This window comes from Rhinatrema bivittatum, chromosome 6 (genome assembly GCF_901001135.1).
Source record: "Rhinatrema bivittatum chromosome 6, aRhiBiv1.1, whole genome shotgun sequence".
NCBI classification, from domain to species: Eukaryota; Metazoa; Chordata; class Amphibia; order Gymnophiona; family Rhinatrematidae; genus Rhinatrema; species Rhinatrema bivittatum.
Window position 1 is genome coordinate 207704097 of NC_042620.1, and position 16947 is coordinate 207721043.

Here is a 16947-nt window from a genome sequence, read left to right on the forward strand (position 1 = left end):
GGGTGGCTGCCAACCTGAGCATCTAAAGATAAGACCACACTTTCAGGTATACTGTATCTGTCAATAGTCGCACCTGCACCATCAGTTTCTGATTGTGCAGCTCCAGCAGGAATACCCTGCCTCACTCATGTCAAAAACGAACACCAAGATACTCCAGTGTCTGGGATGGCTGCAGATTGCTCTTGTGCAGAAAGAAATTGTCTCTGATCCGGAGGATTCTCATTCATAATAAATTTATTATTCTTATAAAACAGCAACTCCACTGTGTCATACAAGTTAGTTTTAGGGGTCCCCCAACACGGACCAGTGTTTCGCCGACAGGCTGCGTCAGAAGGGACAACACTTTCAATGCACCACTTAAGTGGCTGTCACCAACTGAAGTGAGCACCCAACAGACACCCAAAATTTAGGTTCAGTCCACCTGAGTGTCCACCTGAACCCTCAACCTGGGCAGGCAAGCACGGACCAACGTCAGACGGTATTTTGCGGTAGATTTACCTGTAAAAAAAAAAGCACGCAACCCCTGCTACAGCCTACCACACAGCATCTGAACGAAACCTGAGAGCAGGGCTTAGCCAAAAGGCTGCTCAACCCGCCAAGCTGCAACGACTCCCCAGGCTTCCTCGGAGGCGGGAATGGACATTGGATCGGCATGCCGAGGCTCAGAGACCAGAAGGGAAAGGGAATCCCTCACTTTTTTTTTTTTTTTTTTTTTAATATTTACTCTTGACTTCAACCCAGCCTATCCTGGCCCTCTCCCCTCCCCCTGGCTGTGGGGGAAGAGGGCAAAGGACTTTATCTCTCTGCTCGGCTTCCTGCACCCGCTAGCCTCTCAGCTGTTTCTCTCTCTATAGCTAAATCCCCACCGGAAAACCAGCTACCGGACCAAGGCACTCTACTGAGGGAGGGATCCTCAGATATCACCTCAGGAAACCGCGAATGAGGGAAAGACCATAATTATCATCACAGGAAAGCGGGGCATATATTAATTTCCTTCTTCTTTTCTCCTTTTAAAATGTATTTATTTTTAAGTAATCCCCAGTAGGGAGATGCACATCTACCATCTGCTGGAGACGGAGAATACTGGCATGCTGATGACAGTACAGGAGTATATATACTGTGATGTCAGCTTTGCTCCATCTCCATCTTCTAGTAGAGGTGCATAACCCACTGGTGTGGATTAATCTGTTTGAATGCTAAGAACATGTCAGCGAACTTATTTAATATTTACCTTGCCCCCACTTTGCAAAATATTTTTCTGTCTCAGCGTAAATTATCGAATTTACACCAACATAAAATTTTTTATCCCTTACTCTTCTTCTTAGTCCAATACTTTCAATTTTGTGTCCCTTTGCCTAGAATGTGCAAACAGATGGCTTTTTCATAACAAGCTTTTACTAAACAAAGAACATCAGATTTATTATTTTGAGTAGATTCCCTCTAGAGTATTCCATTTGACTTTCAGTTTAAATTGTCTGCATTCCAGAATGCCAACAGGTTTGTAATCATTGATCAAAATTTGTCTTTTGAACCGCAGATAAAGGAAGTGATTAAAACATTATTTTTATTTTTTTTTTTTTTTTAAATTATACATGGTAAAGTTGCAGCCACTCCTTGAACCCAAGGAATTCCATATTTTACTCCAGGCTTTAATACTCAATGGAATGGACTATGGAAATACACTTTATGTAGGGCTTCCTGCCTCTGCAGCGTGGGCATTTCAACTTGTGCAGAATGCTGCTACTTGTATCCTTACTGGGATTCACATGCATGAGCATAACATCAATCCTTCAATAAGTTTCATTGGCTCCCCATTAAATGGTGGATGCTCTATAAGCTTATCATTACCATCTTCAAGCCTAATCCATCATGATATTGAATGCTGGGTAAGCTCAGTGCTAAAAATGTATACATCCACTTGTTCACCAAAATCTGAGGAGAAAAACAGACTTACTCATTGGAACATTACCAGGGATAGAGCATTTTCCTCAATCTTTTGGAATTTGCTGCCTATTGCTATTCAGATGATGACTTGTGAAAAGGCTTTTAAGAAGTCCCTGAAAACCCGTCTATTTCAAGAGGCCTTTGCAGGCCTAAATAATAATTGAGCCCTTTTGCTTAATGAACAGTGAGGCTGTTTTTTGTTTGTCTGTCTTTGATAAGGACAGTTTGTTTCTTGTATTATCTATGTTTTATGATTATGATTATGTATGTTTTTATCATGTTAGCCGCTTCAAAACTTAGTCATGGATGCAGGCTATAAATTTTAATAAACTGAAATTTGGTCTCCATCATTCCGCCTGGGGGTGTTTGGTTTGGTTTTTGCCATGACCTTGAGACACCAGATTTGGATACTGATTAAAAGCCAGTTTATAGTTGGTTAAAGGACAATTTTTGAAAGAGGGTAACATCTGCTTCCTAGACATAGGAATTCATTTGGGGTTTAGTCACAGTTTTGGTTATTTTATAAGAGGGGATTGAAACTACAAGAAGAGAGAGAAATTATTCACTTTGGTTGTGGGGGGGGGGGGGGTGTCAGTTGTGAGTTTGTTCTGTACCCTTCAGCTCAGGAGACAAAACTCACAAATCTGGTGTACAGAAACGGTCAGGAATTTCTCACAAAGCAGAACAAAATTTGGGCAAATTCCAATAAAGAATTCCTTGATACACTGATCACTACCTTTTGTTCTGCTTTCCAGCATTATTGATCGGCTTCCACTTTGCTTTTTAGGAATTTCTCACAATCCACTAATCTGGGGGCTCATCCACTCTTAACTGCACTGAAATTTTGAGACGTTTGAAATTTTGAGATGTAACATCATCTTATGCTATTTCTATGGTTTTTTTTTTACTTGTTTCATTGTAAACCGATGTGATGTGCAAACTAACTTTGGTATAGAAAAACTATAAATAAATACATAAATAATATGGTTACCCTGGTAAAACAAATTGTCCACTGTACACATGCTTTTTGATAAAAGGGAATTATACATCTGTTTTATTGGAATAATTTATTTTTATCCTAGATAACTATTTGCACACCTTTCATGATTCAAAATCAAATATTAAGATTCTTTCCATTTGAAATCTTTCTTTGGGTTCTGATATTTATTTCTTCTTGATGTCTTAGTGATTTGTTTGATTCCTTGTTTTTTCATTCAGGATATTCTCTGTATGTACTGAAAGAAAAAAAAGCCTTCCCTACATTGATAAGTTTCTTGTGTTTTTCTTTTCCTTCATTTATTAAAACTTTTGAAGTGCTAGAATTTATGTCAAAGGTGAAAAAGTATGTCAAGGGTCTGTGCCTGCATCCCCCCTTAGTCTTGGGCTCAATTTACAAGAAATCATATATATTACAAGAACTCAGCTCAATCTACATGAGATAAAATTTAGAAAATGTTACCATAACAAACTAACCCATTGGTGCGTAAATTAAAATATTTTGATCTATTTAATCTAATTTTAATAGCAGTATCCTCAGACTCCAGCTGAATTGCTTCAGCCATAAGAATTAGCACCTGTGATATTCTAGTTGTGCTTGAAATTGAAAGAAAAACTAAAATGGAATCTTGCTTGATGTATGACTAATTGTCTCTGTGAATGTTCAAGTACTAATCTGATTGAAGTTTTGCTGGTTTTTAAGTATGTGTGTATGTGAATTTACATGAACTGTAATATTTATTTAAAAGATTTCTTACCCATCCTTCTGTAGTTCAGAGTGGGGTAAAAAAGCAAGTTTGCTTGCCTTCTTGATTTGTGTGTACCAATTCAATGTATCTTAATGTTATGTAAAAGAACCATTTCTAAAATCATGCTCTCAGCGACACTTGCAGTACCCCCAGAAGGTCCCTTCTATGTGCTATGAGTGATCGTGTAGTAGAAATTCCTTAGTCAATACCCCTGGACCTCAAGGAGGGACTGAGATAATAAAATTTATTAGAAGCATTTTTTCAATGGAAAAATACCAGTACAATATAGTGTGAGGCCCAGGAGGCATTGCCGAGTCTGGAATCGGTCTCACGCTAGATAAAGAGAGACATGTATTTTTTTGTAGCTTTAGAGATCACAGGGAGGGTTGTAAATGTATGTCTTCAACATTAGGTTGGAATTCCCAGGCCAGTTAAGAATGCTAATGTTTGCAAATGTTTTCATCTTGTAATCTTAAATCAAAGAAGTGTTTATAGTAACATCCTGGAAGGAAAGTGTATTTAAGTGAGGTCAATTGGATATCTAATCAAGTCGGACTCTGCAAATTTAAGAGCCAGCTTCCTTATGTGCATAAGAATAAAGACTTAACTGTGAGGAAGATATTGTCTCCGCTGCTTGCTGTGTCCTGGGTATAATTTTTTTTTTTTTTTTTTTTTTTTTATTACAAACCGTTGATGTTCCACTCAGATAGGGAAATGTAGATAAGCCTCCGACAAATCCAGAGACGTAAGAAACTCCTCTGACTGCACTGCCTTTATGACTGACCACAAGGTTTCCATGTGAAAGTGAGCCATTCACAAATTCCGACTGACTGAGGTCTAGAATGGGATGAAAGAAACCCTCCTTTTTGGGTTCAACAATATTAATGGAACAGCAGCCTGTATTTTCTTGTGATGTAGGAACAGGCACCACAGCCTTCAAAGCCAGCATCCTGTTCAACGTAACCTCTACTGCTGCCTTTTTCTGCAGGACGTTGCAGGGAATTATAAAGATATCCCGAGGAATGTAAAAAGACTCTAGAGCAAAGCCATCCTGTATCACCTATAGGACCCATTGGTACAATGTGATCTGGACCCACCTCTGATAAGAGAGACAGATGGTCCCCGGAGGCATTTCTCTATCTTCCAGGGAGTAAGGATTGCCCTCGTCATCCAAGGCAGTGGGATCCCCACCAGTGGAATCTGCAGCAGGCCGGGGCATACTCAGATGCATATCCAAGGCAGCAGACTTGCAGGATTCCACAGACTGCGATCCTGAACTTCCAGGGTTGGCCTGTTCTGCAGCCCTTGAAAAAAATTCCACCCAAGAAGAAGGGCGAAAGGATCCATAACAAAACCAGGGGGCGTTGGAGAGGCACCCACCTAGGAGTCCTCTCCTGCTGAAATTCCAGTTAGCGGAGCCTCAAAACCAAATAAGACTTCTGACAGATCCCCCTCCAGTCCCATTCCTGCTGGGAAGGAGCAGGCTCAACCAAATCTGCGGGAGACAACTCTCCCTGAACCTGGAGGCAGTGGTGACAAGATTAGAGGGGACACCCTGCTGTGATGCCCAAATATGGCAAGCAGTTCAAGTCACAAGGCACTTAGGATTCTTTGCTACCAGTGCCATGGATAAGACATCCACTAGCAGCACGCTTACAAACAAGTGTCAGACAATTCTGCATCCAACTGTGCATCCTGTACAAGACAAAGCCTGGACAGGATGCCCAAAAAATAGGACGCCCCATAAGCACGTAGTCGCTCATGATGAAAAGCTTAGGCACTAGGATCAGAGGAACACACGAACTACAGATGCCCAAAATTTTTACACCCAATCCGCGTGGTCCAGACAGACACACAACCTGGATGTGTAGGCACTAACTGGTCCTTATTTCGCAGCAGACCTATGTAGAAGGAGGCACACAAATACAACCGTGGCCAACCACATGGCATCTCAGAGAAGCTTGAAAGCGGGGCCTAGTGAAAAGGTTACTCAACCCGCCAAAACTGCTGCCAACCCCTCATAGAGGTAGGAACGAACATCAGATCGACACACCAAGGCTCGTAGACCAGACCAGAAGAGAGGGAGGAGAAATTCCTAAAATTATCCCTCTCGTTTATGTATTATTTTTTTTATATCCCCTTACCTGAGCTCAGTCCATCTCGGCCAAGTACAGAGTCGGTCTCCGGCTGCAAGGGGCGGGGGAGAGGGCTAATGCCTTCACCTCTGTGCTCAGTACCCACTAGCCTCTCAGCTGATTCTCTCCTGGCAGTTAAGCCCACAAGAGAAAACTGGTTACCAAACCGAGGCACTCGACAGAGGGAGGGCTCATGAGATATCACCTCAGGAGAAGCAGTGTATGATTAAACTCCTCCTTTTCTTCTTTTTATTTATTTATTTTTTTAAAACAAGCAAACCACATTATGAAGATGCATGTCCACCATCTGCTGGAGACAGAGAATACTGGTAGGCTGATGTCAGTGCAGGGGTATATATACCGTGTCATCAGCTTTGTTCCATCTCCATCTGCTAGTAGAGGGGCAAAACCCACTGGTCGTGGATTAACCTGTCTGAATGCTGAGAAACTGGGGTATCTTAGACTTATGCAACCCAAGCCCTGGATCTTTTCCTTGCAGGGGTCATCTGTCCAGCCTTCTATCCTGGGCATTCTTCAGTGCCGCTCCTCCCTCCTCTGGGATCGTAGTGCGTTTTGAGACTGCACAGATCTACGTTTCCCCAAAGTGGATGCTATGAAGTTCCTTAGCTGTGGGTTCCAGCGGGTATAGGGCTTCTAGAGCCCTCCCCCCTTTGAAAGTGGCCTCTGGAGCATTCCATTCCAGGTCAATCAGTTCCTTAATGGGCTCCAACATAGGGAAATAGTATGAGGTCTTACAGAGGTACACCAGCATGGGATTCTTCTTTGGTTCCGCTGTGGACTCCTTGCCTTCATAATCTGGGACTCTAGGGTTGGTAATTCGTCCTTGTGGAAGAATCGGAGCATGGTCTGGTATGGCTCCATCCCTGGGGGAATTTCTCCTTCTTCCAGAGAATCAGTTTCATCCTCTGAGTTATCTGGATCCCCATCAGAGAGGCTCTTGGTTAGGAGAGGCATATCTCGAGAAGACCGGGAGGTGCCGGGAAGGACATGTGCTTCCGGCTGGGTTTGAGTCAGATGAGCAGCCGGGGCTGGTTGTGCCCTGACAAAGGTTTGTAGCCCTTTGAAAAATTCCACCCAGGAGAAGGTTCCTGGATCCATGTTGATCCCAGAAGTGGCTGCAGTGATAGCCCCGGAGGAATTTTCCTGCGGGGGTGCCGAGTTGGAAATACTTAGGTCCAGGATGCCATCATCCGTGGTACCGGATCCCTCTCCTGGCTGTAGAGGGTCTTGATTTGGTTCTCTCTGGTTCTGTTCGCACTGTTGGCACAGGAGGGATTCCAATTCAGGCTGCGCGGCCCTTAAGTGGCAGGCTGGGCAAAGGAAGGGTCCCTTGGCTTGCTTGGATGGCGGCGACATTATTTGTGCGCCTGTAGGGCTTAGGAACTCGCCCATGAGTGGAGTTATGCACGCGGATGCGCTTAGTTGTGAGCATCGGATGCACAGAAGTTATGCGCACAAAGCGTGTACAAGTTGTGCGTGCGGGCAATGGAGTTTGTGAGCGCGGCACAGTTATACTCCCAGTTGTACGCGTCGCTGTGCACACAACCCAGATGTGTACTTCACTATGCGCTCAAACCATAGTTAAGCGCTTAAGTTAGGCGCTTCAGGCCTCCGGCCTGCCCCGCGCATACAGTTGGTCAGAGGGGGAAAATGGCGCAGACGACCCCGAAGGCAAGATGACAACCCCCCCCCCAGAGGGTATCCACATGTGTAGACCCTCGCACCGAATCGGGGCCTGCCCCAAGGGAGGGCTGCTCAACCCGATTTAAACCTCGTCTGAGGAAGGACGGTATGGCTGTTTGAGCCTTGGAGACCAGAGACTTAGAAGTAAAGGTTTCTACCTTACCTGGTCTTGGCGCTTACCGGTCGCATGCCGGGTGGTCTTCAGCTACAGGGAAGAGGGGGGAATACCTTCACCGCTGCGCTCGAATATGCACCCGCTGCCTTTCAGCCACCCTGGGGGCTAAGTCAACACCGGGAATCGGCCAGCAGACTAAGGCTCACCTCTGAGGGATATCAAAAATCACCTCAGGAAAGTCTCGACTGGGGGAGGAACAGTTAGGTTTCACCGCAGGAGAAGCAGGGCTCTCTTCTTAAAGGTAAATTTTCTTTCTTGTAAATGTTACACTATTCTCGTTTGGGATAGTGTCCGCATCTGCTATGGAGACTGAGAAATACTGAAGATCTAAGCATGCTGCACGGGTATATGTAGGCTGACATCAGCTTTGAAATCTGACTCCGTCTCCCATCTGCTATCAGGAGAGCACAATACCCATTGGTCCTCAGTCCATCTGGCTATACGCTACGAAATATACATTTTTCAACACCGCAAGCAGTAAATTTAAGTGTCACAATACTAAGTAGAAGGAACCACAGAGGACCGTATTTTTAAATTTCTCATAAGCCCTTGACTCGCGGAGTTTACACCACCTCCAGGGCTAGAGTTAAATTTGACACATTAAAATGTGTGCATAGGGGGCTGAGTGATTTTCTGCATGGAGGGTAATAGCGCCCATCACATGTAAATTCCATGCAGATGAGGCTATTAGCTATCAACTATGCATTTGTTTGGGCATGTGTTTTAGACGTGCTCATCTAGCACATCCAAAACACGTCTAACCGCCTGTAAACCTGTGCACTAGACTAGGGGATCATGAGTGGGAATTCCTGCACATGCTTAGTAGAAGATAAACCTCTGCTAGCTATTAGAGAGGTCCTTTCGGTGCACTAGATGACATCACCCACGTTATGGCTAAGTCAGTCCTTACTGATGGAAAAATCTGGCTAACTTTAGCCAGATAACTTGGCCTTTATGCTTTTTTTTTTCTCTCCTCTTCCCCTCCCTCCAAGCACCCTTCCCTCTATGTTTCCCCTTGCCTCCCCCACCCCAATCCTCTTCCTTCCTTCTCTAGGCACTATCTTCCTTGCATATCCAGTTTCTTCCCCTATCCTTCGGTCTCTCTTTCTTGCTACCATCAATATGAATCTCATCTTTTCTCAGGCAGCAGCATTTATTCTCAGTTTGCACTAGGCAACATGGCAACTGGAGTTTTCCAGTCCTGCCAAAATGTATGGCTACGAGGAAGAGTAACAAGTAATAAATACATTTTCAAACTGTACAGTAATAACACTGTATATGCATGCCCAGGAAGAGCTCTGAATGAAAATTCCACCCATTTAAAAAAATTTAAATTTTTAATTCTCTTAGAACAGAGTAAAAATGAGAAAACTTCCAATACCTACCTTAACATTATCTGATTTCATTTCAGTTTCTGTGTACAGTCCTTTCATAAAGCCAGTTGATCGAATTACCTTTAAAGCAAAAGTTGAACAAGTCACTGTCTAAAAAAGAGAAACATGTTATTATATTATATACCAGTGAAAATATCTGCTGGTATTCCAAAGTTTACATTTGGCTAAAGAAGCTCTCATCCAGATTTGAATTATATCCTGCATTACTAATTTTTTTTTAATCCATATATGTAATACACTTTGTGCTGATGGCATCTGCCTATCAGGGCCAGTGGTGATGATCATCCTACCAAGAGCCATGCACAAAGATTTAGTACTATATAAACAAAAATTATCTTAAATATAATATGTAAACATCATCATCCTACCAAGTACGCAAAAGAAAGTTAAATAAAGAAAAGAAAAAGGCATAGGGTTCAGGAAAAATTTAAAAAGGAAAGTAAAAACTATTCTGCTTCCAGGTTTCAGTGGAATCATTCCTCCAGACAGTCATCATGACCATCCATGCTTAACAGAGTGCTATACAAAAGCCCAATTGTCTACATCAGTTGATTTACTCTGAGGCTTCGAATAGACAGATCTAAAGTCTCAGTGCCCTTTGGAAAACCATCTGCTTCTTCTGAGCTCTGTATCTGGGCTTTCTCCCGATGCCTAGGCTATGTAACAGTGGAAAGCATGATAGGACACCTAGGAATGCAGTTTAGATATTTTATCCCAAAGCCTTATTGGATGCCACCTGGTTGTGACTTGATTAGAATACTCTGACTCTGCAATAATCACTTCTGTAACAAGCCATGATGTTTTAAGTGACTGTGTTTTCTGATGGGCTTATCTAATACACTTATCAGTGCATGTGGGGTGTCTACAAAATTTCAGATCATATTATAGCAGTATGCCCCTTTATTAATTACTGTGGTGACTTTCATATACTTGACATTAACAGCAGAGTCTGGCTTCAATCTGTCACTTCTGAAATATGAGGGTGGAGTCTTAGTCTTATAATAGAGATTAACTCAACTTGGGCCTGAAGTCAAAAAAATTAGTTTTAGACTTCAGAGGTCTTGACCTTAAAATTGGTGCAGTCCCAGACAGCCTTTCAGCAATGTTTTCTGAGTCAATCTGAAGAGTCCTGTGGCCCTGTATACTTGTCAGAGGAACACTGTTCCAGAGGAATATTCTGATCTCCCATCTAGACCTTCTTTGCCAGAGGCTAGGAATAGATCTTGATAAAACTAACAAATTTAAAACAAATCATAAAAAGTACTTTTTCACTCGGCACACACTCAAGCTGTGTTGACTAGAATAGCAGTGTTTAAAAGAGATTTAGACAAGTTCTTGAAGGAAATGTCCAGGTAGACTAAAGAAAGCTAGCGCTATCCCTTGGAGTGAGTAACAAGAAATAAGCCTATTTTGGGAATATATATCATGTATTTGGGACCTGGACTGGCCACTGTCAGAGATAGGATACTGGGCTCAATGGACCTGGGTCTGACTCAGGATGACATTTATTTTCCTATGTTTTCCACCTGGACTATTGTATTTATTGCCTGATGTACACCATCTAGGGCCATATAACACATAACTTGAGAAAAGCAAGAAAAAATAATGTCCAAGCTGTTCATTGTTAAGATATCCATCTAAGGATGCATCATGTGAAATTTCTTGAAGCTTAGTTAATGATACAGAGTTAAGTGCTACACACAGATAGCAAGGCCTCTTTTGGGATCTATAAAGGTACATCCAAAAGAACAAACATTAGAAATGTACAGGAAAATTTATAAACTTCAAGTTATTCTCTGAGAGTTTTTCAACATCTCAATTTTACTGTTATAAAAAAAAGAACAATTTTTTTTTTTGTGTAAATATTTTTATTGGAATACAGTAGGTAAAAAAACATCTGAAAACATACAGAGTTCTAAGAGTGCGACAACAACATCAAGAAGAGCCATAGTGCAATGGAACACAAACATATGATTCTGATCTGGAAGTCAGCTATGAAACACAGGACCCCAGTTAGGTAATCGCACAAGGAAACCAAACTGTAAACCGATTTTTTAACAGTAATAAACTACAGAGATACCCTCCCCCCCCCCCCTTTTCCCCCCCGGGCAGAGCACTGGTGTATAATCTAAGAAACAGAACAGTGTCAGCAGAGGCTGCGAAGAGCCATATACTTAACTAATATAGTTAGTGTGACGTGTAGAAGTCAAAAACAGGGGTCAGAATACAAAGGTAATAATACACATCAGGTTATTACTCCAGATTCCTCCACCGGCAAACGTTTCACATAGTCCTTCCATAATAATTGGATTTGTAGGTATTTCTCACTAGAACTGTGTTTGGCAGTTAAGAGTTCCATATGCATGAGGTTGTGAAATTTAGTTTTCCACACTGGAATGTAAACAGGCGTTTGCTGAGTCCATTGCGCCAAAACCGCAGCCCGTGCAATAAGAATAATCTTTTGGAATAAGCCCTGTTGAAGGCCAGTGAGTTCGGAGTCCGCCATCTCCGTCATGCCAAGGAGCCAAAGTCGAGGATCTAGAGGAAGAGCGAGTTGCCACATCGAATGAACTAAAGACTGCAGGTACCCCCAGAAAACCTGTAAAGTTGGGCATGACCAAAAACAATGATAGAAATCAGGGTGTGAGGCGGCACATCTAGTACAGTGTACATCTGACGTAAGTCCCATATAATAAGCATGACATTGAGAGTAGAAAGCTTGGTGTAGAAACTTGTACGTCTGGTCCCGTAGCGTGACATTCGCCACAGTTCGAGGGATAAGGGTAAAGCATGCCTGAAGGTCCCGCGATGAGACGGCCTGTGGCAAAACCTTATTCCATTTTGCAGTAACGCCCTCCAAGGTTGGTGCTAAAGTCAGTATCGCCAGTGCAGAGTAATATTGTGAGGCAGACATTCGTTTCCCGTCATCACCAATCAAAAAATCACGGACCTTGTGGCCCTGAAAAAAGGTCGGATTTGCCTTTTGCTCCTCCATCATAAAATGCCTAAGTTGTAAGTATCCATACAGATCAGAATGAGGGACAGAAAAACGGTCCATGAGGTCTTGAAAACTGCACATCCGATAGCGATCTGCTTCCGACTCCAGAAGTTGGTACATGCACTGTAAACCTTTAATTGACCACAACTTGAAGATCATTTGCGACATTCCGGGCTGGAATTTTTGACAGCCACGAATGGGTAAGCAAGTGGTCGCTCCCGGGGATAGTTTAAATTGCCGACACAGCCGCTTCCATACTTGACGCAGAGGCCGTACCACCACACTGGTAGTTATTAATTTTGGAAGGGAGGAGTCTGATAGATGTAGAGTAGCCCCAGGAGCATGTGGAGAGAGCCAAGCTGTGTAGTGGTCCATAGGAGAATAAAAAGCCGTGCCACAGACCCAGTCCCTTACATGACGTAATAAACATGCTTGATTATATCGCTCCAAATCCGGGCAATTGAGGCCTCCCTGTCCTTTGGGTTGCATTAGAGACTTTAAGGGAATACGGGCCTTTTTACCATTCCATAGATATTGCTGTAGTCCTTTGTTAACATCTCGTACGTCCTGTTTCCTAAGCCATAGCGGCAACATATTAAAAAGATACAGCCATTTTGAGATTTCCATCATCTTCAATAGCAAAATTTTTCCAGATAGTGACAAGGGTAGGTCCCTCCACGCCGTGAGATGTGTAAGCAATTTCTGCTTCAGAGGGGTGACATTTAACCCATATAGCTTACTAGGTAAGGCAGGGATGTGGATACCCAGATACTTTAGAGAGGTGCCCACCCACTTCAAGGGGAAGGCACCTGGCCAGGCCGAGTGTAAAGTACCCAGTATATCCAAAGCCTCTGATTTTTCCACGTTGATTTTTAACCCGGAAAAAGTCCCAAACACAGCCTGTAAATGTAGGACGTGTGGTAAGGAGGCAGCAGGGTTACAAAGAAAAACCAACATATCGTCAGCAAAGGCCGCTACTTTGAAATTCCCATTCTTGTAATGGAGACCATGAATAATAGAGGATTCAGCCAATTTCCTTAACAGGGGGTCAAGGGTAAGAATATAGAGAATCGGGGATAGCGGGCATCCCTGCCGTACCCCACGTGCAATACCGAAGGCTTCCGATATAGTGTCATTAGCTACAATATGAGACATTGGTTGATGATATAGAATAGAAATGGCCTGTATAATCTTATTGGGAAACCCAAACCGCCGCAGGACAGAAAACATATAATCCCAGGAGACTCTATCAAAGGCCTTTTCTGAGTCAAACCCTACCGCCATGGATTCAAGACCAAGGGAATGCGATGTTTCTATGGCAGAGAGTAGGCGAATAACATGGGCCCCTGCATTTCGGCCCCCCACAAAACCTGCTTGGTACTGTGAAATAATAGAAGGCAAGACAGAATTCATTCTTTGTGCCAAAATCCTTGCATATAATTTCAAGTCGCAATTTAACAAAGATATGGGGCGATAAGAGGAGGCTAAAGTGGAATCCTTCCCTGGTTTGGGCAAAACAGTAATAAATGCTTTGTTAAACGAAGGGGGAAATTGGTTAATATCACAAGCATGGTTGAAAAAGGCTGCTAAAGGCCCCGCCAACGAAGCACTCAGAATTTTATAATATTCTAAGGTAAACCCATCCGGGCCCGGGGACTTATGGTTTTTGCCTGTTTTAATAACACCCCGTATCTCCCCTTCAGTAATGGGTCTACAAAGAAAATCCCTCTTGTCCTCTGGGACCTGAGGCAATCTTATATCTTGAAAGAATGCCTCTTCTTCTGCCGAACCCCCTGGTCTGTCCTCACTGTAAAGTCTTTCATAAAAATCACGCAAAACTGTACAGATCTCTTTAGTAGAGGTAACATGATGGCCAAGGTGGGTTTTTAGGCCCCCAATAAAGGTTTTACGGCGTTTTATGGCTACCATCCGTGCTAGTAATTTACTAGATTTATTCCCGTACTGAAAAAAAAAATGATCAGAGGCTTTAAGTGACTTTTGCGCCCGGAGATGAAGGTGGGAATTTAAGGCAGTGAGGCAAGCGTTATAGGCATCTTTATGCACCTGGGACGGAGAGTTAGCTAACACCCTCTGGGCTGTGTGGAGCTGGGAATCAAGCTGCAAAATGAGTGCATTTAATTTTTTCCTCTGTGCAATAGAATAGGCTATAACCTCCCCTCTTAACACTACCTTGCTCGTTTCCCAGTATAGAGTGGGTTCTACTACATGCTGCACATTATTCTGAGCATACTCATCCCACTTTTTCCGGAGATACAAGTGAAAATCATTATCTGCATGTAAAGATCCAGGGAAGCGCCACGTCCTCTGTCCTGTCCTGGGAGCAGCTAGCCAGAGGTCCACCCACACTGGAGCATGATCGGCTATCACAATAGATTCAATATCTGCTGTGTCCACCTTGTCCAACAAGGGTTTAGACAGTAAAATGTAATCTATTCTTGACAATGTATAGTGCGCCCGAGAGATATGTGTATAAACTTTATTATCTGGATTTAAGAGGTGCCAAACATCGAACAGCCCCAGACGTTTACAGAATTGGCGAACCCCAGAGTCCGCGGAGTCCTTGAAGCTTTTTGGGATGTGAGATTTATCCACGCTAGCCTGGAAAACACTATTAAAGTCTCCCACCAAAAGGAGTTCGCCCTGAGAGCTAGTTAGTAAGATATTAGTTACCTTAGTAACAAAGGCTGGGTCCGGAGTGTTGGGAGCATATAGAGTGCCAATAGTTACTGTTTTCCCTGCTAGTGTTCCTATAACTATTAAAAAACGTCCCTCCGGGTCCTTAATTTCCAGGAGGAGTGTAAAGGGGATATTCTTATTGATAAGTACTGCGACGCCTCCCTTCTTCCCCTTAGCCTCCGAGAAATAGCAAGCAGCAGCCCAGTCCCTGCAAAGTTTCTTACTTTCAAGGGCAGTTAAGTGTGTTTCTTGTAAGCAGGCGATACCAACCTTTAAACGCTTTAAATGTTGGAAAACTTTCTTTCTTTTAATAGGAGTACCCAACCCATTAACATTCCATGAAATTATCCTGCATTTACTACCCATAACGGCCAAGGTATAGTGTGAGCCATAACACAGGATGAAAAAAAAACGGAAGAGCAAGCTCCCAGCCTAACTCACCCTCCCTAGTAGATAGCTGTGTCCAGCCAACAAAGGTGTTCATCACACAGAGAAATACCAGTAAGAAAGGAAAATGAAAATTCAAAAGCATACATAATCCCAATAACACCAGTGCCCTCCCCCCCACCCCCATCCCCGGTCCCATAACCCCAACAACTAGTAACCCGTCCAGACACATAAGCCTGGTAGTGGAGTCAATCATGAGTGCTCGGACCTTCCAGAACTCTCCCTCCCCCTCCATTTTAACTATATAGCCTACCATGCGGTATTAATACTTAAGGGCTGGAATTCAGGGAGTCCAAGAACTTCATAGCCTCTGCCACTGTTTCATACGATTGCCATTTGCCTTCATAATTAACGCGAAGCTTAGCTGGAAACTGCATGATAAACCGTAAGTTCTTGTCAATTAACTTTCCGCAAACAGGGGCAAAGGCTCTCCGCATTGCAGCCACTCTCGCCGAGTAGTCCGGTGCAAGCCGAACGTTTGCTCCCTGGAATTGCACAGTACCACATTTCCTAGCTGCTTGCATCAGTAGTTGCTTGTGATGGAAGTTGAGTATTTTCATAATGACCACTCGCGGCCGTGACTGGTCTTGACCCTTGGCTCCCATACGATGGGCCCTCTCGATTTCTAGACAGCCCTCCAATTCCGGCAGGCCCAAAGCCTCTGGCAGCCATTTTATAAGAGAAGGCCTAAGCAGGTGTTCCTCTACGCTTTCCGGTATTCCTAGGCATCGGATATTGGACCTGTGGGCCCTATTCTCAAGGTCATCGGTCTTAGCAATCTGCTCTTGTAGCATTTTATCAAGAGTAGCCACCTGCCCACGCAGGCCCGTGACTTCGTCTTCCAAGGAGGACGTGCGGTCCTCGATTTGAGTGAGCCGTGGCGCATAATCCGTGATCACCTCCCTCAGGGCCCCAATCTGGTCTGAAATGCCCGTCAATTTGCAGTCCAAAGCCGCTAAGAACAATCTTTTAGAACCTAGATATTTACTGTCTGCAGCATGAAAACATTTATTTAAAGCATCCATTCTAATCTCGGTTTGCTTTATCCATTCTGAATAAGCATTTTGGACTGGTCTCCTTAGCTGAATTAAAAACTGAGAAGTTTGATCTGACAAGAGATATTCTACCTTGGCTATGGCTTCCAGAATATCGAATATGATAGGATGGGTCTCTTGCAAAGAACTCACCAGTGAAGACTGAGCTATTGAAGTAGACATGGCTACCAAAGAAACTGGATATACTTCTAAACTGCAACCAAAGGCAGTTTACATCAAGCAATAATCAAGGTGGAAAACTATTCCTGGCCTGTAGCAGAGAGGGCACTGATGGGAAGTAAGCAGAATATACCTTTTTGGAAAAATATTCCTCTAACAAGCATCCAGTGTCAAAGGACTCTTTGGAATACCTCAGAAAACATCAGCTGAAAGGATTTCTGGGGCTACACCAACCTCAAGGCCAAGGACTAAAACTCGAGTTTTTTTGGCTTCAGAATGAAGTTCATTCAACTCATATGACCACATATTTTAGAGGTGACATATTTAAGCTAAGTTCTGGTTTTATTATCAAGTACATGGAAAGTACCAGGGTAATAAACAAAGGGGCATTCTGCTATAATATGACCTAGAATTTGTAGACACCCTTTATGCACAGCCAAGTGTATAAGCCCATCTGAAGATTCTTCTTCCTATAAGGAAGCAATTGAGGCAGC

The 16947-nt window shown here is 43.2% G+C and overlaps 1 protein-coding gene across 3 annotated transcripts in view; it reads right to left on the minus strand.

Annotated features, from left to right (window-relative positions):
* The window catches only part of TRAF3IP1 (TRAF3 interacting protein 1), a 364461-nt gene that overhangs the window by 316672 nt on the left and 30842 nt on the right, over positions 1-16947 (minus strand). For all 3 annotated transcript variants that reach the window (XM_029606494.1, XM_029606493.1, XM_029606495.1), the window contains exon 2: positions 9089-9157. In XM_029606494.1, the coding sequence (XP_029462354.1) occupies positions 9089-9157 (69 nt within the window). The remainder of the gene's footprint in view (positions 1-9088; positions 9158-16947) is intronic.